This window comes from Salmo trutta, chromosome 30 (assembly GCF_901001165.1).
Source record: "Salmo trutta chromosome 30, fSalTru1.1, whole genome shotgun sequence".
In the NCBI taxonomy this organism is placed as follows: Eukaryota; Metazoa; Chordata; class Actinopteri; order Salmoniformes; family Salmonidae; genus Salmo; species Salmo trutta.
Window position 1 is genome coordinate 28,627,350 of NC_042986.1, and position 25,160 is coordinate 28,652,509.

General features: G+C 43.9%; 1 protein-coding gene across 10 annotated transcripts in view; it reads right to left on the reverse strand.

Annotated features, from left to right (window-relative positions):
• LOC115168427 (transmembrane and coiled-coil domains protein 1) overlaps nt 1–18,865 on the reverse strand; it is a 105,605-nt gene extending 86,740 nt beyond the window's left edge. For 2 of the 10 annotated variants that reach the window (XM_029723694.1, XM_029723692.1), the window contains exon 1: nt 15,229–16,009. Coding sequence is in view for 1 of the 10 variants with exons in the window: in XM_029723686.1 (XP_029579546.1) it covers nt 4,592–4,643 (52 nt within the window). In the remaining 9 variants the exon portion in view is untranslated. Of the gene's footprint in view, nt 1–4,591; nt 4,647–15,228; nt 16,010–18,743 lie in introns of those variants that run through there. The other 8 variants (XM_029723686.1, XM_029723697.1, XM_029723687.1 and 5 more) reach the window with 8 other exon arrangements.
• Between the last annotated feature and the right edge of the window lie 6,295 nt (nt 18,866–25,160).

The following is a 25,160-nucleotide window of genomic DNA, read 5'->3' on the forward strand; positions in this document are numbered from 1 at the left end:
ACCTTCCTAATTTTGAGTTGCGCCTCCGCTTTTGCCCTCAGAACAGACTCGATTCATAGAGGCATGAACTCTACAAGGTGTTGAAAGCATTCCACAGGGATGCTGGCCCATGTTGACTACAATGCTTCCCACAGATGTGTGAAGTTTTTCTGGATGTCCTTTGGGTGTTGGACCATTCTTGATACACGCAGGAAACTGTTGTGTGAAAAACCCAGCAGCGTTGCAGTTCTTGACACACTCAAGCCAGTGCACCTGGCATCTACTACCATACCGCGTTCAAAAGGCACTTAAATGTTTTGTCTTGCCCATTGATCCTCTGAATGGCACACATACGCAATCCATGTCTCAATTATCTCAAGACTTCTTTAACCCTTAGTGTAAATGAAGGGGAGGCTAATTGAGGTGGATTTAACAGGTGACGTTAATACGGGCTCATAGCCTTCACCTGGATTCACCTTGTCAGTCTATGTCATGGAAAGAACAGGTGCCCCTAATGTTTTATACACTTAGTGTACATAACCAGAAGTTTCGCTACCGGTATACTCACCACCACTGCACTGAGGATCAACGAACACCAACCACCTATTCTGCATGATAGGGTCCTTCGGCAGGGCATACAAACCATTGTTGGTCAATCCGTATAGGGCTTTTCAGTCTCAAGCGGCCGTGATCCTTTGAACGCGCTGGGGGCGATGAAACAACGGAGTCCTATTCAATGAAGAGAAGCGAAGTGGGCGGAGGGCTGTTTTGCATGTGGAGCTTGACAAAAGGAGGCATGATTTGTTGACATAATTGTAATCCAAACCCAACCTTAAATTTACTCATTGTGAAGAACTGAGGTTCCAAACTTCGTTTTAGACGAGACTGGAGTTATGACCAAAATGATCCTATTTACACTTTGTAGTCAATGTTGACACTAGAATAAATGTTTGACTCATATATGCCACATAGGCCGTTTTCAATGGGATTAGTTGATTTTTAGGGGTAGTCGCTCTTTAAAATACATAAATTAGCCTGTTTAGTGCCTATGCCTACCTGATTTCATGATTACTAGTTAGCTAGCTATGCTGAACTTGAACGACTGTTATCCAGGGTGTGTTCGTAAATTCACTCTGGCTATCTACTTCGATTTCAGAGCACTCTGGTCTGTGTATGCCAAAGTGCAGAATCCCTGATGAATGTACGAGCATGCAACACCCGCTGAATATGAACTGTATCAGTAAATGTCAGCAAATAAAGTAATTACATTGTTACAAGCAGCACAGTTAGTCACAAACGCTCTAGATAATATGTTAACAGCCTAACCAGCTCTGCAAGGCCGCGTAAAATGACCAGAGTGAGGTGTTCTCTCATTTGTGTTTGGAAGTAGCTTGCAAGCAAGCCAACTTTAGCCAGTTAGGTTGGGTGCTTGACTGCCATTGTGAAGAATGCTCAGATCAACCTTACTCCTCGGCCAGAGTGTCCAGTGTCAATAGAGCAGTGGGTCTGAATTCACGAACAGACAATCTGACAACACTCTGAATTTAGGAATGACCCAGAGCACACTGGAGGTAATTTATGACCAGACCCTTTGTTGTCAATCAAATGTATATTGGCATCAATCAAATGTGACTTGTTTCAGGAAACTAGGCGTATGTAGCATGTCACTACTTCAAAGGAGAGGCATTTGAATGTTAACATTTATTTTTGGCAGGAATGCCTTCTGGAACATGTGAAGTTTCATGTGCCTTAATAACAAACTTGTATGCCATCTGTAAATACGAATAAAACTGTTATATTACAAGCCTAGTTGGTTTAGCCACAGAAAGACAGGACCCTGCCCCTAGCCATGATTGGCTGAGATAATGGATGGGCTGGACATGCTGAGAGATGAGTTTGGATTGGTCTGCCATGTAGCGAAATTCTGTCTATAACATGAGCTGCTCAGTACAGTATGTGTAAACAATCCATTCTTCCGCAGACTGCAAAATAGTTGCTATTGCTCTCCATTTTTATTTGTATCTCAGAAAGCCATTTGCATTGCTAGTTATAGCCTAATGTTAGCTAGCTAGCTAACATTGAACTTAGTTGGTTAGCTATAGCTACCTGCAGATTCATGCATGGCTAGCTATGACAATCCGTATGGGTTTGGATTATTGCAGCGTTCAAAACAACTGGGAACTCGGAAATCTCCGACTTCCATCTTCAGTGCATTCAAGACAACTGGGAACCTCTTTCTAGAGCCCAGACTTTCCAAGCTGAAGATCACTGGCATGATTTGACCTCACATTTTTTCAAGTTCCCAGTTGTCTTGAAAGCACCATTAGGTTAATTGTCTAAACAAAAGACCCCACTTCGGCCAGATCATTATATGACCCATCAAATTAGCCAGGTGTGTCTGGGGGTGATTATGGCCCTGTATTGTATTTCAAGTGACCAATCCACTTGATGTGGCTGGGGGGTGGTTACAGCATTTATTTCACATGACCCATCAATTTAGACAAGTGTGTCTGGGTAAGAGTCATCTAATAATTAGGAAATATTTATCTGGACACTTTCTATTTTTGACATGCTACGATGCAAACATGCAAGTAATCATTTTATTGAACCGTTTAAACTGTCTGTATCCTATGAATGTGACAAATACAGTTAGATTTTATTTGTGCGTTTACCAGAGACGGTAATGTGAAAAACAACATGACCTGCACCAAAGACAAATTAGGATATAGGCCATGGACTAGATAAAGTGTAATTTTGCTACTATTTTCACCACTTATAGTCTTGAAAGCATTGGTTGTTTAGTACAGTACCTTACTCACGCTGTTTAGCACATGGCCTCACATGTGAATCCTTAAAGAGATGGGTGGGGCTTAAGAGGGTGTGAACGATGCTGAATGGGTGTAGACAAAGAAGAGCTCTCCAGTAGGTGTACCAAAAAATTCAAGGGCCATTTTCTCAAAAGTGGTGTTACAAGTTTATCAACTTTCAAAGCAGAATTACTTTCCCATTGTTCCTCAAATGCAGTGTTTGATATACAATTTTCTAGCTCAGAGTCTTTACTTTTATCCAATGTAAAAAACTATTTCAAATTTTGCTACATAGGACCGAATTGAGACGGTCGGTCACAAATGTATTTTGGCATTTATCAAATGGGCGGGCAAGCAGGAAAGTTCCAATCCAGTTGTCAAAACGTGAGTTGGGCCAAGCATGCATTGGCAGGCAAGCTGCAGAAGAAACAGTAGGCTCCTATTCCCCTGACAGCATGTTAAAATTGTGCCATTCCACTTTAAAAAGGGTAACTACACAAAAATGAATTACATACATTTTTTCCAGATCTCACTAGTGGTCTTCTGATGTGGTTTAAGCATTGTTATAGACTTAGAAAAACAACAAATTGGATATTCTACTACAAACGTGTGACTTTGAAAAACATTTGGACTAAGTTGACAGCCTCATTTACATGTTTCAATAGTAGCCTACTATTAGCCTACTTGCACAGTACAGCTTGGTTTGGCCTGGGATTTAGAATTGTAGGTCATTCAGAGTGTATGTCACTGTTTGACATAATTTTTCACGCAAGGCAACTTTCCTTCACCGAGCAGGCCGTTTGGGAAGTTGGTCATAAAGTATAAATCCACTTCCAGACACCACTACAGTCATGACAAGTGATTTGAGAACAACAAATTAATTAACTAGCACTAGCTACCTACATACTTCTAACTCATAATTCTTTTTAGCCTCATTCATTGTATCCTGACTGCCCCCAGTCCTACCAATCATTACTAGAGCCAACACAGCAAGGGAGAAAAATACAAAATAATCATCCAACAGGGTATTCTTTCTGGATATGGAGCTAGGGCTAGAAATTAAGGGCATCCCATCGTCCTGGGGGAAGAAAACAAAATATGTCTGGGACGGTTCAAACAGACTGGGACAGTTCTGGAACGATATATCCAAAATTCATACAACTAGGCCTACTGCACATCAGTAGCCACCCTTCACAGAGTTCACTAATGCAACAGATCAGAATGTTTAGCTTAAAATGTTGATAAACTATTATAGGTTAGACCTAGTTGGTAGCTAGCTACCTAACATCAGCTATGCTGGCAATGGTGATACTGATTGTTAAAATAAAAGAGTGACTAATCCCATTATATAGATACATAACCAGCAGTCTATCGTCTAGCTACCGGTATACTCACCACCATTGGGGACCAATGAACTCCAACCATCTATTCCGCATGATAAGGTCCTTCGGCAGGGCATGCAAACCATAGTTGTTGGCTGTTCATCCTGCTGGAAGCACTGCATTGCACGGTCAATCCGTATAGGGCTTTTAAGGATGGTGGCGATGAAACAACAGCGCCCCATTCAATGAAGGGAAGCGACATGGGCGAAGGGACGATTTGCTGACATAATTGTAACCCAAGCTTAAATTTACTCGTTGTGACGCACTGAGGTTCCAAACTCCATTTTAGATGAGACTGACTTTATGTCCAAAATTATCCTATTTACACTTTGTAGCCAATTTTGACATTAGTATAAATGTGTCGCTTTCAAAGGGATTCATTTATTTGTAGGAGCAGTCACTCTTTAAAAAGACATTACTTACCCTGTTTAGTGCTTGACCTCGAGGATACCTTGACAGTCGAGGGCCGCAGCATTTACTATAATATATACAGTACCAGTCAAAAGTTTGGACACACCTACTCATTTTTCATAATTTGTACTATTTTCTACATTGTAGAATAATAGGAAGACATCAAAACTATGAAATAACAGATATGGAATCCTGTAGTAACCAAAAAAAGTGTTCAAAAAAAATCTAAATATGTTTTATATTTAAGATTCTTTAAAGTAGCCACCCTTTGCCTTGATGACTGCTTTGCACACTCTTGGCATTCTCTCAAACAGCTTCACGAGGTAGTGACCTGGAATGCATTTCAATTAACAGGTGTGCCTTTTTAAAAGTGAATGTGTGGAATTTCTTTCCTTCTTAACGCGTTTGAGCCATTCAGTTGTGTTGTGACAAGGTAGGGTTGGTATACAGAAGACAGCACTATTTGGTAAAAGACCAAGTGCATATTATGGCAAGAACAGATCAAATAAGCAAAGAGAAATGATATTCCACGTTTACTTTAAGACATGAAGGTCAGTCAATCTGGAAAATGTCAAGAACTTTGAAAGTAGTTTCAAGTGCAGTCGCAAAAACCAACAAGCGCTATGATGAAACTGCCTCTCATTAGGACCGCCACAGGAAAGGAAGACCCAGAGTTACCTCTGCTGCAGAGGATAAGTTCATTAGAGCTACCAGCCCCAGAAATCGCCAATTAACTGCACCTCAGATTGCAGCCCAAATAAATGCTTCAGAGTTCAAGTAACAGACACATCTCAACATCAACTGTTCAGAGGAGACTAGATGAAATCAGGCCTTCATGGTCAAATTGCTGAAAAAGAAGAAACCACTACTAAAGGACACCAATAAGAAGAAGAGACTTGCTTGGGCCAAGAAACAAACAATGGACATTAGACCGGTGGAAATCTGTCCTTTGGTCTGATTAATCCAAATTGGAGATTTTTGCTTCCAACCGTTGTGTCTTTGTGAGACGCAGAGTAGATGAATGGATGATGAAGCATGGAGGTGATGGTGTGGGGGTGCTTTGCTGGTGACACTGTCTGTGATTTATTTAGAATTCAAGGTACACTTAACCAGCATGGCTACCACAGCATTCTGCATTGATACGCCACCCCATCTGGTTTGTGCTTATAGGGACTATCATTTGTTTTTCAACAGGACAATGACCCAACACACCTCCAGGCTGTGTAAGGGCTATTTGACCAAGAAGAAGAGTGATGGAGTGCTACATCAGATGACCACAATCACCCGACCTCAACCCAATTGAGATGGTCTGGGATGAGTTGGACCGCAGAGTGAAGAAAAAGCAGCCAACAAGTGCTCAGCATATGTGGGAACTCCTTCAAGACTGTTGGAAAAGCATTGCAGGTAACTACCTCATGAAGCTGTTTGAGAGAATGCCAGGAGTGTGCAAAGCTGTCGTCAAGGCTAAGGGTGGCTACTTTGAATAATCTAAAATATATTTTGATTTGTTAAACACTTTTTTTGTTTCTATATGATTCCATATGTGTTATTTCATAGTCAAAATAAAATAAAAATCCTTGAATGAGTAGGTGTGCCAAACTTTTGACTGGTACTGTATATTAGAGCACAATCACCTTAAATCTTTCACAATTAAATCAAATGTGGAACATGGTTCAGATGGCATTGGCTGGAGTATGACTTTGTGTCAACGACCACTGTTAGGAATGATAGATTGCGGGGTTAAAGCAAACTGTGTCCCCATCTAGTCAGAACAGCCATCTACTCTATGTCAAGCCCCAGCAGGTGAGTCTAACTCTCAACTCAAACTCCTAGCCGCCAATCAGACAGAAATAACCCATATCATCACCTATTTAAATAACCCCTCAGCTAGCCAGCCGCTCAGTCCAGTCCAGTCCCAGAACATCTGCCATGACCAGACAACCAGACACCACCCCAGGTCGACACCTCAGCCCAGCCTGCTCACAGAGAGACTGTAGATCAGCACCGGTACTGGAGCTAGACACAATGAGACAAATCTTAATTTCAGATGTACAGGTATCCAAATCTCCTGTTGACATCAACGCTTGATTTATCCTTAAGCCTAAGAGATATATATATATATATATATATATATCTAAAACACACACACAACCGTTCAAAAGTTTGGGGTCACTTAGAAATGTCCTTGTTTTCTTTTTAAGAAAAGCACATTTTTTGTCCATTAAAATAATTTCAAATTGATCAGAAATACAGTGTAGACATTGTTAATGTTGTAAATAACTATTGTAGCTGGAAACGGCTGATCTTTTATGGAATATCTACATAGGCATACAGAGGCCCATTTGTCAGCAACCTTCACTACTGTGTTCCAATGGCGAGTTGTGTTAGCTAATCTAAGTTTATCATTTAAAAAAGGCTAATTGATCATTTGAAAACCTTTTTGCAATTATGTTAGCACAGCTGAAAACAGGTGTGTAAAACAAAGACAAAACAAATGGAAAATGAAAAGTGGATCGGCGATGGCTAGAAAGCCGGTGACGTCGACTGCCGAACGCCACCTGAACAAGGAGAGGGACCGACTTCGGTGGAAGTTGTGACAGTACCCCCCCTTGACACATGGCTCCAGCAGCGCGCCGACAACAACCTCGCGGACGAGGCGCAGGGCGATCCGGGTGGAGACGGTGGAACTCCCACAGCAACGAAGGGTCCAAGACGTCCTCCACCGGCACCCAGCATCTCCTCTGGACCGTACCCCTCCCACTCCATGAGGTACTGAAGGACCCCCGCCCGACGCCTCAAGTCCAGGATGGCTCGAACAGCATACGCCGGGGCCCCCTCGATGTCCAGAGGGGGCGGAGGAACATCCCGCACCTCAGACTCCGTGAGTGGGCCAGCCACCACCGGCCTGACGAGAGACACTTGGAACGAGGGATTAATACGGTAATCTGGGGGAAGCTGTAACCTGTAGCATACCTCTTTCAGTTTCCTCAGGACTTTGAATGGCCCCACAAACGTGGCAGGGCAGGCGGTGGGGCTGGTTTTGGGTTGATAGCCAGACCCGCACCGGGTCCTCACTGCGGTGGCAGTCGGTGCTTGCCTTCTGCCGCCTCACGGCCCGTTGCACATGAGCAGCGTCCCAGGTCTCCTCCAAGCGCTTAAACCATTCGTCCACCGCAGGAGCTTCGATCTAGCTCTGATGCCAAGGTGCCAGAACCGGCTGATACCCCAGTACGCACTGGAAGGGGGAGAGGTTAGTGGAGAAGTGGTGGAGTGAGTTTTGGGCAATCTTTGCCCAAGGGATGAACGCCGCCCACTCCCCTGGCCGGTCCTGGCAATATGACCGCAGAAACCTACCCACATCCTGTTGACTCTCTCCACCTACCCGTTACTCTCGGGGTGAAAACATAAGGTGAGGCTGACCGAGGCCCCTAGATGTTCCATGAATGCCCTCCATACCCTGGACGTCGATCAGAGACTATGTCCTCAGGCACCCCGTAGTTGCGGAAGACGTGAGTGAACAGGGCCTCGCAGTCTGTAGGTAGACCTGGCAAAGGGACGGCTGGACTTAGAAAACCGATCCACAACGACCAGGATCATGGTGTTGCCCTGTGAGGGAGGAAGATCCATCAGGAAGTCCACCGACAGGTGCGACCACGGCCGTTGTGGAACGGGTAGGGGTTGTAACTTCCCTCTGGGCAAGTGCCTGGGAGCCTTGCACTGGGCGCACACCGAGCAGTAGGAAACATAGACCTCACGTCCTTGGCAAAGGTGGACCACCAGTACTTCCCACTAAGGCGACCGATGCCAGGATGACCAGAGGAGGGTGACGTGTGGGCCCAATAGATCAAACGGTCGCGGACAGCAAACGGAACGTACAGACGCCCAGCTGGACACTGGGGGGGGTGGGCTCTGTGTGTAATGCCCGCTCGATGTCCGCGTCCAGCTCCCACACCACCGGTGCCACCAGGCAAGAGGCCGGAAGTATGGGAGTGTGATCCATGGACCGCTCCTCTGTGTCATACATCCAGGACAGTGCGTCTGCCTTAGCATTCTGGTCAGTAGGAGATAGTGAAAACAAAATGGGTAAAGAACATGGCCCACCTTGCCTGGCAAGGGTTCAGTCTCCTCACCGCCCAGATGTACTCCAGATTGCGGTGGTCAGTCCAGATAAGAAAAGGGTGTTTAGCCCCCTCAAGCCAATGTCTCCACGCCTTCAGAGCCTTGACAACAGCCAACAGCTCCCGGTCCCCCACATCATAGTTTCACTCCGCCGGGCTAAGCTTCTTTGAAAAGAAAGCACAGGGGCGGAGCTTTGGTGGCGTGCCCGAGCACTGAGAGAGCATGGCACCTATCCCAGCCTCCGACGCGTCCACCTCCACTATGAACGCCAAAAAGGGATCCGGATGAGCCAGCACGGGAGCCGAAGTAAACAGAGCCTTCAGGTGACCAAAAGCCCTGTCCGCCTCAACTGACCACTGCAGTCGCACTGGTCCCCCCTTCAGCAGTGAGGTAATGGGAGCCGCTACCTGACCAAAACCCCAGATAAACCTCCGGTAGTAGTTGGCAAACCCTAGAAACTGCACTTCCTTTACCGTGGTGGGGGGAGTCCAATTATGCACTGCTGAAATGCGGTCTCCATCTCCACCCCTGAAGTGGAAATGCGGTACCCTAGGAAGGAGACGGACTGTTGGAATAACAGACATTCTCAGCCTTGACGTACAGGTCATGAGCCAACAGTCTACCAAGCACCCTGCGCACCAGGGACACATACTCGGCGCGGGTAGCGGAGTATATCAGAATGTCGTTGATATACACCACTACACCCTGCTCGTGCAGGTCCCGGAAAATCTTGTATACAAAGGCCTGGAAGACTGTTGGAGCATTCATCAACCCATACGGCATGACGAGATACTCATAGTGCCCTGGTACTAAATGCTGTCTTCCACTCGTCCCCCTCTCGGATACGCACCAGGTTGTAAGCGCTCCTGAGATCCAATTTTGTGAAGTGTATTGACTCGATCGCACTGGCGATGAGAGGCAGCGGGTAGCTGTACCTCACAGTGATCTGATTGATACCCCGATAGTCAATACACGGGTGCAGACCTCCATCCTTCACAAAAAAGGAACTCGAGGAGGCAGGTGAAGTGGAGGGCCGAATGTATCCCTGCCCAAGGGATTCGGAGACATATGTTTCCATAGCCGCTGTCTCCTCATGTGACAGAGGATACACGTGACTCCTGGGAAGTGCTGCGTCTACCAGGAGATTTATCGCACAATCCCCTCGTCGATGGGGTGGTAATTGAGTCGCCTTCTTCTTACAGAAGGCGAGAGCCAAATCGGCATATTCTGAGGGGATGCGCACGGTGGAGACCTGGTCTGGACTTTCCACCGTAGTCGCACCGATGGAAACCCCTACACACCTCCCTGAGCACTTTTGTGACCACCCCTTGAGAGCTCTCTGTTGCCATGAAATAGTGGGGTCATGACAGGCCAACCAGGGTAGGCCCAGCACCACAGGAAACGCAGGAGAACCATTAAGGAAGAGACTGATTCTCTCCTTGTGACCCTCCTGCGTAACCATGTCTAGTGGAGCGGTGGCCTCCCTAATCAGCCCTGACCCTAATGGTCGACTATCTAGGGCGTGCACAGGGAAGGGCATATCCACAGGAACAAGGGGGATCCCTAAACTATGGGCAAATGAACGGTCAATAAAATTCCCAGCTGCGCCTGAATCTACGAGCGCCTTATGCTGGGAATGCGGGAAAACTCAGGAAATTGAATAAACACATACATTTGAGCAACAGGGGCCTCTGGGTGAGACTGGTGCTGACTCACTGGGGTGACACGATAGTGCCCTGCCTGCTGCCTCGACTCCCTGAGGAAGCCCCCAAGCACCGGCCAGCAGTGTGCCCTCTGTGGCAACAGATGGTGCAGGGAATGGCCCCTCCTCCGGTCGCCCGAAGCGCAGCACCTCCCAGCTCCATGGGCGTCGGAGCGGAGGTGCTGGGGGATAGAACTGACAGGCCCCGATCCGGACGTCCACGGGGAGCCAGCAGGTTGGACAGGTCCACCAGCTGGTCCAACGTGAGGGTGGTGTCTAGGCAGGCCAACTCCCAATGAACATCCTCGCACAGACTGCACCGGTAGTGATCGATCAGTGCCCTGTCGTATCATCCCACACTGGCGGCCAGGGTCCGGAAGCCCAATGCGAAATCCTGCACGCTCCTCGTCCCCTGCCTTAGGTGGAACATACGTAAACTCTGCGTAATGGTCCAACGCCGCGTCTCCTTCAATCCATATGGTGTTGGCCCACTCCAGAGCTTTGCCTGAGAGGCAGGAGATGAGGGCGGACACGCTCTCACGTCCCAAAGGAGCCGCGTGGACGGTCGCCAGCTGAAGTAGGAACCCCTGGCATCCGGCAGCCGTCCCATCATACTCCCTCAGGAGCGCGAGTCGAATCCCGCTGGGACTGGGTGAAGGAGGGGTGGACAGTGGGGCCTGCTGTAGTGGGGCTGGTGGAGGCGCTGGACGACCTACTCCTCTCTCCCAACGATCCATTGTCTGCAGCACGCGATCCATGGCGGTGCCCAGACGTTGCAACATGGTCGCATGCTGCTGGACGCGCTCCTCTACCGCCACAGGGAGGGCGTCTGCTCCTGCTGACTCCATTTAGCAGGTAAGTGATTCTGTAATCGGGCCTGTGTGTAGCTGGTGTAGAGAGTCAGGCACAGGACAGCAGATATGAGTAATCAACGTATTTACTCAAGAATCCACAAATACAACACAATATACCGAGCCCACAATAACGGACCGTATACAAGACGAACAATCACACAAACAACCATGGGGAACAGAGGGTTAAATAATGAACAAGTAATTGGGGAATTGAAACCAGGTGTGTAAAACAAAGACAAAACAAATGGAAAATGAAAAGTGGATCGGCGATGGCTAGAAAGCCGGTGACGTCGACTGCCGAACGCCACCTGAACAAGGAGAGGGACCGACTTCGGTGGAAGTTGTGACAGGAGCATCAGCATTTGTGCGTTCGATTGCGGGCACAAAATGGCTAGAAACAAATAACTTCTGAAACGCGCCAGTCTATTCTTTTTTTGTTAGTTTTTTTGTGAGAAACAGACGCCTCACAAGTCCTCAACTGGCAGCTTCATTAAATAGTACATGTAAAACACCAGTCTCAATGTCAACAGTGAAGGGGAGACTCCGGGATGCTGGCATTCTAGGCAGAGTTCCTCTGTCCATTGTCTGTGTTCTTTTGCCCATCTTAATTTTTTATTTTTATTGGCCAGTCAGATATGGCTTTTTATTTGCAACTGCCTAGAAGGCCTGCATCCTGGAGTCGCCTCTTCACCGTTGACATTGAGACTGGTGTTTTGCGGGTACTATATAATGAAGCTGCCAGTTGAGGACTTGTGAGGCGTCTGTTGTTTCTCAAACTAGACACTAATCTACTTGTCCTCGTGCTCAGTTGTGCACCAGGGCCTCCCACTTCTCTTTCTATTCTGGTTAGAGCCAGTTTGCGCTGTTCTGTGAAGGGTGTTGTACACAGCATTGTACAAGATCTTCAGTTTCTTGGCAATTTCTCGCATGGAATAGCCTTCATTTCTCAGAACAAGAAGACTGACGAGTTTTGGAAGAAAGATCTTTGTTTCTGGCCATTTTGAGCCTGTAATCGAACCCACAAATGCTGATGCTCCAGCTACTCAACTAGTATGAAGGCGGACAGTTTATTGCTTCTTTACATCAGCACAACAGTTTTTAGCTGTGCTAACATAATTGCAAAAGGGTTTTCTAATGATCAGTTAGCCTTTTAAAATGATCAACTTGGATTAGCTAACACAAATTGCCAGTGGAACACAGGAGTGATGGTTGCTGATAATGGGCCTCTGTATGCCTACGTAGATATTCCATTAAAAATCATCTATTTCCAGCTACAATAGTCATTTACAACATTAACAATGTGAACACTGTATTTCTGATCAATTTGAAATTATATTAATGGACAAACATTTTTTTTTCTTAAAAAGAAAACAAGGAAATATCTAAGTGACCCCAAACTTTTGAACGGTAGTGTGTGTGTGTATATATATATATATACAGTTGAAGTCAGAAGTTTACATACACCTTAGCCAAATACATTTAAACACCGTTTTTCACAATTCCTGACATTTAATCGCAGTAAAAAGTCCCTGTCTTAGGTCAATTAGGATCACCGCTTTACTTTAAGAATGTGAAATGTGAGAATAATAGTAGAGAGAATGATTTATTTCAGCTTTTATTTCTTGCATCACATTCCCAGTGGGTCAGAAGTGTACATACACTCAATTAGTATTTGGTAGCATTACCTTTAAAATTGTTAACTTAAGTCAGACATTTCAGGTAGCCTTCCACAAGCTTCCCACAATAAGTTGGGTGAATTTTGGCCCATTACTCCTGACAGAGCTGGTGTAACTGAGTCAGGTTTGTAGGCCTCCTTGCTCGCACACACTTTTTCCAGTTCTGCCCACAAATTTTCTATGGGATTGAGGTCAGGGCTTTGTAATGGCCACTCCAATACCTTACCTTTGTTGTCCTTAGGCCATTTTGCCACAACTTTGGAAGTATGCTTGGGGTCATTGTCCATTTGGAAGACCCATTTGCAACCAAGCTTTAACTTCCTGACTGATGTCTTGAGATGTTGCATCAATATATCCACATCATTTTCCCTCCTCATGATGCCATCCAGTTTGTGAAGTGCACCAGTCCCTCCTGCAGCAAAGCACCCCCACAACATGATGCTGCCACCCCCGTGCTTCATGGTTGGGATGGTGTTCTTCGGCTTGCAAGCATCCCCCTTTTTCCTCCAAACATAACGATGGTCATTATGGCCAAACCGTTCTATTTTTGTTTCATCAGACCAGAGAACATTTCTCCAAAAAGTATGATATCTGTCTTTTTTATGGCGGTTTTGGAGCAGTGGCTTGTTCCTTGCTGAGCGGCCTTTCAGGTTATGTCGATATAGGACTCGTTTTACTGTGGATATAGATGCTTTTGTACCCGTTTCCCCCAGCATCTTCACAAGGTCCTTTGCTGTTGTTCTGGGATTGATTTGCACTTTTCGCATCAAAGTACGTTCATCTCTAGGAGACAGAATGCGTCTCCTTCCTGAGCGGTATGATGGCTGTGTGGTCCCATGGTGTTTATACTTGCGTACTATTGTTTGTACAGATGAATGTGGTACCTTCAGGCATTTGGAAATTGAGGTCTTGACTGATTTCTTTTGATTTTCCCGGGATGTCAAGCAAAGAAGCACTGAGTTTGAAGGTAGGCCTTGAAATACATCCACAGGTACACCTCCAATTGACTCAAATTATGTCAATTTGCCTATCAGAAGCTTATAAAACCATGACATCATTTTCTGGAATTTTCCAAGCTGTTTAAAGGCACAGTCAATTTAGTGTATATAAACTTCTGACCCACTGGAATTGTGATACAGTGAATTATAAGTGAAATAATCTGTCTGTAAACAATTGTTGGAAAAATGACTTGTGTCATGCACAAAGTGATGTCCTAACCGACTTGCCAAAACTATAGTTTGTTAACAAGAAAATTGTGGAGTGGTTGAAAAACTAGTTTTAATGACTCCAACCTAAGTGTATGTAAATCTCCGATTTCACACACACACACACACACACACACACACACACACACACACACCTTGCCGGCAGCCTTCACAACCTTGATGGGACTAAAATTAGAGGTGCCAAGCTGCTCTGTGGCCTTTTCAGACAGCACACCACAGCACTGTGGGAAGGTGTGACAGAGAAACATAGTTATGTTCTGTTCCACCCAGATGAATCTGTTTCCTCAACCAGATACTGCTGCTCCAGGCCAGGGCCTTTGGCTAGGGAAGACAGACAAATCACTCTGGGAATGACGCAAGCCCATGGAAATTCAACTGGACCCAAGTGAATTGTAGTGATCAATTAAGAATGTGGGAAAAAGTTACCTTTTAAAAAAATTAAGTAATAGGCCTACGTTAGTTAGAAAACGATCTATATCGCCATACTGTTTGTCACGATCCTGTCACATTAGTGGTCATATTTCGAACTGAAAGAGAAAAAGAATGGTAACACAATACATCTAATTCAGTCAGCCTTCATTACCTGAACTAAAGATATGAAACCACATAAGCATCCAGAAATCACAAGCCAAAGCCAAGAGTTCCACAGTGACACCTCAAACACTACCTCTGCCCACCATTCATAACAACCCAGTCAAAACAGTTTCTTCTCTTCCCCCATCCATTCATCGCTATCAAAACACTGAAAGTTGTTCTCTTTACAAGCATTTCACTGCACCCGCAATAACATCTGCTAAATGTGTATGTGAACAATAAAATTTGATTTGAGTCCAACAGCAATCTGTCTACCTGTATGTACTCAAACAATAACTCCCTCTATCACAGTTACTTACCAGTGTCTAATAATACCATAATACATGATAAGAATGTTAACATTGGCATTAATGTATCTAAACAACACAAGCACTTATGTTGTGTGGGAGGCAGGCTCTGTTTACAAATGCTCCATTCATTTGGACAGGTGACAGCCTGGGTAAATAAATACAACACTCTGAAGGCGTTTCAGACTCACATAAACAGATGCAGAGTCCATGGTCAGATCAGATCATGGGTCCTCAGTCTAACGCGGGCAACCACACAGCAGGCAGAGCATCACAGAAAGAGAGAGAGCAGCTTCACAGCCTGCTCACAATCACAGCAGCTCCAGACCAGGCAGGCACAACGTGAACAGAGCAGAGAGGAGGGGAGCGAGCTGGTCGGGGAGGGAGGAGGGCTGGCAAGCGTCATCGTGGTGGTCTGACCAGCGGAGTGAGACATGAATGGCTGTGTCTGATGCGCCCTGAAGGGGCAGAGATGCTCTCAGCCACTTACCAGACAGATAGCGGGATACTGTACTTATAATTTCCGCCCGCTTCTGCGTGTTTGTTTTTGTGGATAGGTAGAAACAGAATGGTTGAATAAGTGAATTGATCAATACAAACAAACCTTCAGTTAAAATCATCATAGATGCTTGTTTTCCTCCTTCTTTGTAGAGTAGAACGAGAATTTAACACCCATGTCTTCTTGTAAAACATTGGAGGGGAAAAAAATAGAAATTCAACTGCTAATCCTCAAAATAATTCCATGTTGGAGAGTCTCCCACTCACTCACACACATAACCACTTGTTTCATGGTTGTGTCCAACTAAAATGAAATTACATTAGCTATTTAACAGACAAAAATACACTATGGTGGACAACAATTGGTAGTTGTCATGGGTTGTAGCTCTCTGGGCCATCCATAGCATGCACATAACCGCAGATATACTATGAAGGATGATGCACCATTGAGAGCATCCTGTCGGGCTGTATCACCACCTGGTACGGCAAATGCACCGTCCGCAACCGCAGGGCTCTCCAGAGATGGTGCGGTCTGCCCAACGCATCACCGGGGGCACACTGCCTGCCCTCCAGGACATCTACAGCACCCGGTGTCACAGGAAGGCAAAGAAGATCATCAAGGACCTCAGCCACCTGAGCCATGGCCTGTTCACCCCGCTATCATGCAGAAGGTGAAGTCAATGCAAAGCTGGGACCCAGAGACTGAAAAACAGCTTCTATCTCAGGGCCATCAGACTGTTAGATAGCCATCACTAGCCGGCCTCCACCCTGTAAGCTGCCCTGAACTTAGTCACCGTCACTACCCGCTACCACCCGGTTACTCAACCCTACACCTTAGAGGTTGCTGCCCTATGTACATACACAACTGGTCACTTTAATAATGGAACCCAGGTCACTCGAATACTGTTTTACCCATTTCATATGTATGTACTGTATTCTAGTCAAGGCCATCCTATTCAACTATTGCTGTACATATATTATTCTATGCACATATTCTTTAGATATACTACATATTCTATCCACATACTGTCCATAATGTCTATACATCCCATCACACACGGCATTATTTTCAACTAACTCTGCAACTCTTCCAACTATTGACATTTTTCACAACTGCCACCAGTTTGATGACAAAACATTGACAAAAAATAAGTACTGATATAGTAAAATAAATACAAGTGTGTAAAAAGGATATTTCATGCTGAAACCCTCATTCTAAACATCAATCGTATTCACTAAGTTGATGGTTTATATTTAGGATAATGTTTTACAGCTTTGTCGTTCTATATACAGTACCTGTCAAAAGTTGACACACCTACTCATTCAAGGGTTTTTCTTTATTTGCACTATTTTCTACATTGTAGAATAATAGTGAAGACATCAAAACTATGAAATAACACACGGAATCATGTAGTATTCCAAAAAGTGTTAAACAAATCAAAATATATTTTATATTTGAGATTCTTCAAAGTAACCACCCTTTGCCTTGATGACAGCGTTACACACTCTCGGGATTCTCTCAACCAGCTTCACCTGGAATTCTTTTCCAACAGTCTTGAAGGAGTTTCCACATATGCTGAGCACTTGTTGGCTGCTTTTCCTTCACTCTGTGTACTCATTAGACCAAAGAACAGATTTCCAAAACATCTCAATTGGGTTGAGGTCAGGTGATTGTGGAGGCCAGGTCATCTGATGCAGCAATCTATCATTCTCCTTCTAGGTCAAATAGCCCTTACACAGCCTGGAGGTGTGTTTTGGGTGATTATCCAGTTGAAAAACAAATGACAGTCCCAATAAGCGCTCTCTCTGGGAAGCATTTATTTGGGCTGCAATTTGAGGTGCATTTAATTGCCGATTTCTGAGGCTGGTAACTCTAATGAACTTATCCTCTGCAGCAGAGGTAACTCTGGGTCTTCCTTTCCTGTGGCGGTCCTCATGAGAGCCAGTTTCATCATAGCGCTTGATGTTTTTTTGCGACTGCACTTGAAGAAACTTTCTAAATTCTTGAAATTTTCCGGATTGACGGACTTTCATGTCTTAAAGTGATGAGACTAATTTCTTTTTGCTTATTTCAGCTGTTCTTGCAATAATATGGACTTGGTCTTTTACCAAATAGGGCTATTCCCTGTGGCTCAGTTGGTAGAGCATGGTGTTTGCCACGCCAGCTTGGTGTGTGCAACGCCAGGGTTGTGGGTTCGATTCACACAGGGGGGCCAGTACAAACATTTAAAATATATATATATATATATATATATATATATATATATATATATATATATATATATATATATATATATATATATATATATATATATATGGTATGAAATGTATGCATTCACTACTGTAAGTCGCTCTGGAGAAGAGCGTCTGCTAAATGACTAAAATGTAAAAAGGCTATCTTCTGTATACCACCTCTACCTTGTCACAACACAACTGATTGGCTCAAACATTAAGAAGGAAAAAAATTCCACAAATTAACTTTTAACAAGGTACACCTGTTAATTGAAACACAACACTACCTCATGAAGCTGGTTGAGAGAATGCCAAGAGTGTGCAAAGCTGTCGTCAAGGCAAAGGGTGGCTATTTTGAAGCATTTAAATGAACAGGTATGCCTTATTAAAAGTTAATTTGTGTAATGTATTTTATTTATTTATTTCTTAATGGGTTTGAGACAAGAGCAAAACAGCAAATTATCACAGGAATAAAAGACGCTTGCAGTGTTTTTAATATGTTAAGCTACTAACACATTAAAGCAGATATTAGTGTATAAGTTACACTATTGGCCAAACAAATGTCTGTAACATAGCACAGATGGAGATACAAATCTAGGGTTCCTTCATATGGTAAGCAAGCAACTTCCTTCGATGACATGACAAGGAAACGTTACAGTATTAGAAGTGTAACAAATTTACAACATCAACATGTGGCTGAATGATACAATCCATTCGTAGGCTATTGATACAATATAAGTGTATAACGTAGCGAGCTAGAATAGTGACGATCTGCATCACTGAAACAGACACAGGTTGACAGCGCTTGAAGTCCTGTTTGATTGTGTCATTATAAACCAAGACTTATGAAACGTGGTTTTGCGAAAGAAACAACTGTTACGTCTAAATTGCCGTAGTATTGCACCATAACGGATTCAATAACTGTCACACTATACACATTTAGAGATGATAACTTTAGCAGCAAATTGGCACTTACATGTGAGATGACAAAAAACTGCTCCAGTCAACACACGTCCAACCACAACACAACGCCACCCCTCCTCTCTGCGCGCTCTCTCGTGCTGACGTCGGAATAATAGGACGTACAGCAGCAGAGGGCACGGGCAGACCAAACCATTTGGTTCGTTTAGGGGAGCTCACTGCAAAACATCCTCAATTCAATATAGTCTAAACACGCTTCAATAATTTATATAGGCTACCCGAGCAATATTGGTAATTGAAACAAATACATTCTTTAGAATATTGTGCAGGATTTGTAATGATTGTAATCATAATCTAATATAAACTTTTCATTCAACTTGATTATTACAGAGGAACTCGATTTTATTGATGTACAGCTTGTGCCTGTTTCCTGGTCACGCCTATTCTAATTTGTAACCTTGTGGCAATAGCCATACTGTGACAGTATGACAATGTACATATCAGTCATAATAAAAACACTGATTGGTTACAAGGAAAGATTGATCTTGACATTTTCTCGATACAGTCCAGCTCAGTGACATGACACACACTGTATCTAAATTTACCATCAAACCTGGAGAGGAGAGGACAGAGAGTTGATAGGCCCTAGGAAAACCTGAGAGAAACCACACACATAAGCAGTGCCCCACAAAAGCAGAACCAACCAGACAACTGAGCCTTGCTATAACACGTTATAACAGTCATCTTGGGGAGACATTACATGAGACAGAGTTTGGCTTATCATTTATCTATCCCCTCTCTATTGACATAGCACCTAGCCAAAGTCTTCACGCTCGTCACTCCCAATTGTATATGGCTCTCCTGATTACATTTCCTCTCAGACAGTTTCATTTAAATAAAGTCCAAGGCTCCTGTCTTATAGGCCATCCGTCTTAGTAACTATGGTAATGGACGATCTATTCCAAATGTCTCTGTGTTCAGACCGTCTTGAGTTCCTCCTCCTCTTAGTTTCTGGTTGGAGTTGGTTTTTACTGCATTATACCGTGTGAGTGGGCAGGGGAGGTGGACCAACAGACCAAAGATAATTTGTTTAAAAATAAATATTGTTTACAGTACACAGGTATGTAGGCTACCCACACACACACACACCTTGCATTTGCACACACACACACACACACACACACACACACACACACACACACACACACACACACACACACACACGTAACTGGATCCCTACAAATCAGCTAGGCTAGACAATCTGGACCCTCTCTTTCTAAAAATTATCCGCCGAAATTGTTGCAAACCCTATTACTAGCCTATTCAACCTCTCTTTCGTATCGTCTGAGATCCTCAAAGATTGGAAAGCTGCCGCGGTCATCCCCCTCTTTAAAGGGGGAGACACTCTAGACCCAAACTGTTATAGACCTATATCATCCTGGCAGTCTCTATGGGGGTGCCACAGGGTTCAATTCTTGGGCCGACTCTTTTCTCTGTCTAAATCAATGATGTTGCTCATGCTGCTGGTGATTCTCTGATCCACCTCTACGCAGACGACACCATTCTGTATACATCTGGCCCTTCTTAGAACACTGCGCTAACAAACCTCCAAACGAGCTTCAATGTCATACAACACTCCTTCCGAGGCCTCCGACTGCTTTTAAATGCAAGTAAAACTAAGTGCATGCTTTTCAACTGATTGCTGCCCGCACCCTCCCGCCCGACAAGCATCATTACTCTGGACAGTTCTGACTTAGAATATGTGGACAACTACAAATACCTATGGGTCTGGTTAGACTGGAAACTCTCCTTCCAGACTCACATTAAGCATCTCCAATCAAAAATTCAATCTAGAATCGGCTTCCTATTTTGCGATAAAGCTTCCTTCACTTCTGCTGTAAAACATACCCTCGTAAAACTGACTATCCTACCGATCCTTGACTTCGGCGATGTTATTTACAAAATAGCCTCCAACACTCTACTCAGCAAATTTAGATCTAATCTATCACAGTGCCATCCGTTTTGTCACCAAAGCCCCATATACTACCCACCACTGCGACCTGTATGCTCTCATTGGCTGGCCCTCACTACATATTCGACGCCAAACCCACTGGCTCCAGGTCATCTATAAGTCTATGCTAGGTAAAGCCCCACCTTATCTCAGCTCACTGGTCACCACAGCAACACCCACCTGTAGCACGCGCTCCAGCAGGTATATTTCACTGGTCAACCTCAAAGCCAACACTTCCTTTGGCCACCTTTCCTTCCAGTTCTCTGCTGCCAATGACTGGAACGAATTGCAAAAATCACTGAAGCTGGAGTCTTATATCTCCCTCTAACTTTAAGCATCAGCTGTCAGAGCAACTTACCGATCACTGTACCTGTACACAGCCAAACTGTAAATAGCCCACCCAACTATCTCATCCCCATATTGTTACTTATCCTCTTGCTCTTTTGCACCCCAGTATCTCTACGTGCACATCATCATCTGCACATCTATCACTCCAGTGTTAATGCTAAATTGTAATTATTTCGCCTCCATGGCCTATTTATTGCCTTACCTCCCTACTCTTCTACATTTGTACACACTGTACATAGATTTTTCTATTGTGTTATTGACTGTACGTTTGTTTATGTGTAACTCTGTTGTTGTTTTTGTCGCACTGCTTTGCTTTATCTTCGCCAGGTCGCAGTTGTAAATGAGAACTTGTTCTCAACTGGCCTACCTGGTTAAATAAAGGTGAAATAAAATGCATTTTAAAAATCCCACACACAGATGATCATCAACAGTAATACTTGGTTGTAAACTATATTAAATCATTACTGCAAAATCTGTTTAGGACAGTTTGCTACTGTAATGTGAATGTTGTTTCTTTCTGAACACCAGGGGGCAGTATGGCCATGACGCTGAGATGCTGTTCAAGTTAAGACACAGACATCTCAGATTCATATATCTGTTATCCCATCAACACAGCAACTTATGTTTCTGCCCTTCATCCATCGTCAAATTTCAATGTATAACACAGAGAAAGCATATGAGACTGAATCTAAAGGTGGAACATTTGTATGTATAAGACTCACTTAAAAAGAGACATCTATTATCAGATATGCCCAACAGAGGGCAACAGCGTTGAAGAGACAGACAAGTGTGCCTTGCAACATTATTACCATTCTGGTAAATAAACACAATTCTCACGCTTATGAAGAATAGACAATGTTTTGTTCAATATCAAAATACACTGTTTACATGTTTCATCAAGCACACACACAGTCAATCATATCAAAGACAGACTGAGCAGTGTCAAATATACACTATCACTAGCAAACACATGTAAGGAACAGAAATCGTCATCATTATTCTCATCGAGCTGTAGGACAGGGAATCCTCACCAAAATCATGACAGTTAATTTCCACTTTGTTGTTTCCACCTTGCTGTGTTCTGTGTGTGAATGGGCTTCACACTGTATTATAAAAACCTGTTGGAATTTAAGTGTCGTAGCTATGAATAACTGGGTCTCCTGGTCAATGACTGGAGCCTAAAGTGACCTAATATAATGTTTTCAGTAGCTCAAAACATTTAGGTGGTTAGCATAGCAGGTGGTTTGTGCTCAGTAAAGCTGCTTAAAATACGTTGATATCTAATGTTTATTGAGTGCATTTAGTGCATGGTTCAATACCCCTTAACATTGGCCATGCGTGTATCAAACACTCGTTAGTGTTACATCCTGTTACATCCTGCCACGCCCTCAACTGCTCATTCTGTGTCTCCTTGACCTGCCGCCACTCCACCAGTGCTCGCTCCCTCTCCCTCTCTCTGTGTGTGTGTGTGATTGGGTGGGCAGAGACAGGTGTGCTGGAGTCAGAACAAATCCCCACCAGCTGCAACCTGTTCCATAATCAAGACCTCTACAAATACTCAGCCCTGCCACTTCCACGCTACCAGATCATAATCTTGGCTCAGTCAGTCTATGGTTCTAGCTGTTTGGCCCTGTTTAGATCCTGTTATGCCTGTTTTCCCTTGCCTGCTGCTGTTTTCCTCTCTCCCCTGGCCTGCACTCCGTCTTCCCCCTGTGTTTCAATAAATACCTTGGTTACCTCATCTGAGTCTCCTCGTCTGAGTCTGCTCTTGGGTTCACCTGTTCCGCTCCACGTAACAGTTAGTAGATAGTAGATGAAACACAGTAAAAGCTCTTGATGAGTGCTTCCTTCTCCTCCAGTGGTGTCCAGTGTCCATGACACAACAGGAAGTAATTCGCCAAGCTGCTGAGTGACAGAAACACTCCACCTGACAAACAGCTCACATAACAACATAACACGAAAACAGGCAGGTTTTCTGCTTGACCCCAAAAACACATAGCTGACAAGGTTCGAATGCTTTCACGTCAACCCTACCCCTAACCTCTATATCATCTTCATCCTCAGAAAGATATATTGGTCTGTTTTTCTTCTTCCCACAGCATCAGAGAGAGGTGGATAATGGAAAACAGTGTGAGCGGCTGCTGCCAGGCAAACCTCTCTCCCCACACACGCCAGACGTGGACGCCATGTCCCCACATCTCCCTCCAATTACAGTAGCCCCTCCAGCAGGCCTGCTGTGCCTTCTAATTATGTGAATCTGACAGGTCAATTAAAGTGTGTAAGCATGGTCATTATTGAATAGAAGAGCAGGTGGGTCTAAGGTTATCAAGTTCAACCCTCACAACCGTCTGGGCTTAACAGCTACTCCACAACATCCATTCCAACTGCTTGCCATTCTTTTTTTCAGGAACCAAGTGAAAAACAAAGGTAAAACATCCTGTCACAGGAAAAACATTTTTTACCAGTGGACCACCGCCCAGTGAGAACAGACAAGCACAACTATTTGGACTCGTATAGCACCTTTCAAAAACTCAAAGCTAACTGGGGTTAAAATTACTGTGTACTTTATGTGGCTCTTTGGAAATGGCCGTGTTTAACCTTGCCTCACTCAGAATGAAGTGTCTTACCTGAGAATTACCTAATGAAACATGTCGTCATGAGTCCTGTTCCCATGTAACCACTTCACACATGCACATGCACAGCTTCGGTTCACCCCGGTCTCTGCCGCTGTATTCTGAATGCACCCAGTACAACTAAGCCTCTGATAAGGTCAGGACCCCTCCGCCTCCCCCTAGTGTTCCGGCATCGCCGGGGCGACACAAATGCTAATGAGACTTATGGCAGCCTTTGAGGCGGAATTTGCACTTAGCATGACTGGTTGACCATGGCAAGATGGCCGGCCAGGCAGGGAACAGCAGAGCAGGGAGAACCCACAGTCCAGCATAGCAAAAACAGTTGCTAAGATACTAGGAGGATTCTAGGATAAAAATCATGTTAATTAAGAAAGATCATGGGTCGGCAGGTAGCCTAGCGGTAAAGAGTGTTGGGCCCATAACCGAAAGTTCACTGGTTCGAATCCTCCGTGCCGACTAGGTGAAAATTCTATTTATGTGCCATTGAGCAAGGCACTTAACACTTAACACTAATTGCTCATGTAAGTTACTCTGGATAAGAGTGTCTGCTAAATTATTAAAATGTAATGTTATTTAGGTATCTAGTGATATAAAGGCAAGTTCCTGCAAATAAGGTATATAACGTGGCATGGGGCTGCTCATATAATGTAAATAATAAAATGAATTCCAGCCACAGTCCATGCTTTCTTCTCTTGTTAAAAGTGTCAAAATCTATGACTGCTATGTTCTCCCATAATTTTCTGAGAGAGTAATGATTAAATTAGTTACAGTACACTGATTCACACAATATGAGTCATTATCACAGACCAACAACACCAGTTCCATTAAAAAAAACTTCTGGCCTGAAGTCCTTCTGTGTGCTCTCTTATTCTTACCTGACATATGGAATTGTTTTAAGATGGTCATACTATGGATCATTTAGCTATTTGATATGGAATTTTACAACCCTTTAAGGCATCCGAAAAATAAATATATCATGTTTTGATAAAATATTGACTTTGGCCTTTACTACTATAGCCCATAGAAACACATTGAATAACACATACATAAAGTGCAAAAAGGACAGTCAAAAAATAAATCATAAGATACAAGGTGTTGAAGTGTCTGTCCTATATCTAGGAGATATAAGAACGCTCAGGAAATATTTTCGTTTTTATACATATTTAACACCATTTTTGGGGTAAAGGCACAAAACTACCTTCATATTTTCTTTCGTCTTTTTAAACCTGTATCGGTTATCTTCAGAGTCCCGTGACACTTGTGCATTCAGAAAGTATTCAGACCCCTTGACTTTTTTTCAAGTTTTGTTACGTTACAGCCTTATTCTAAAATTGATTAAATTGTATTCTTCCTTCATCAATCTATACACAATACCCTGTAAAAACAAAGCAAAAATCGTTTTTTAATAAAATTTTTGCAACAACAAAAAAATTACAAAAAATGAAATATCACGTTTACGTAAGTATTCAAACACTTTACT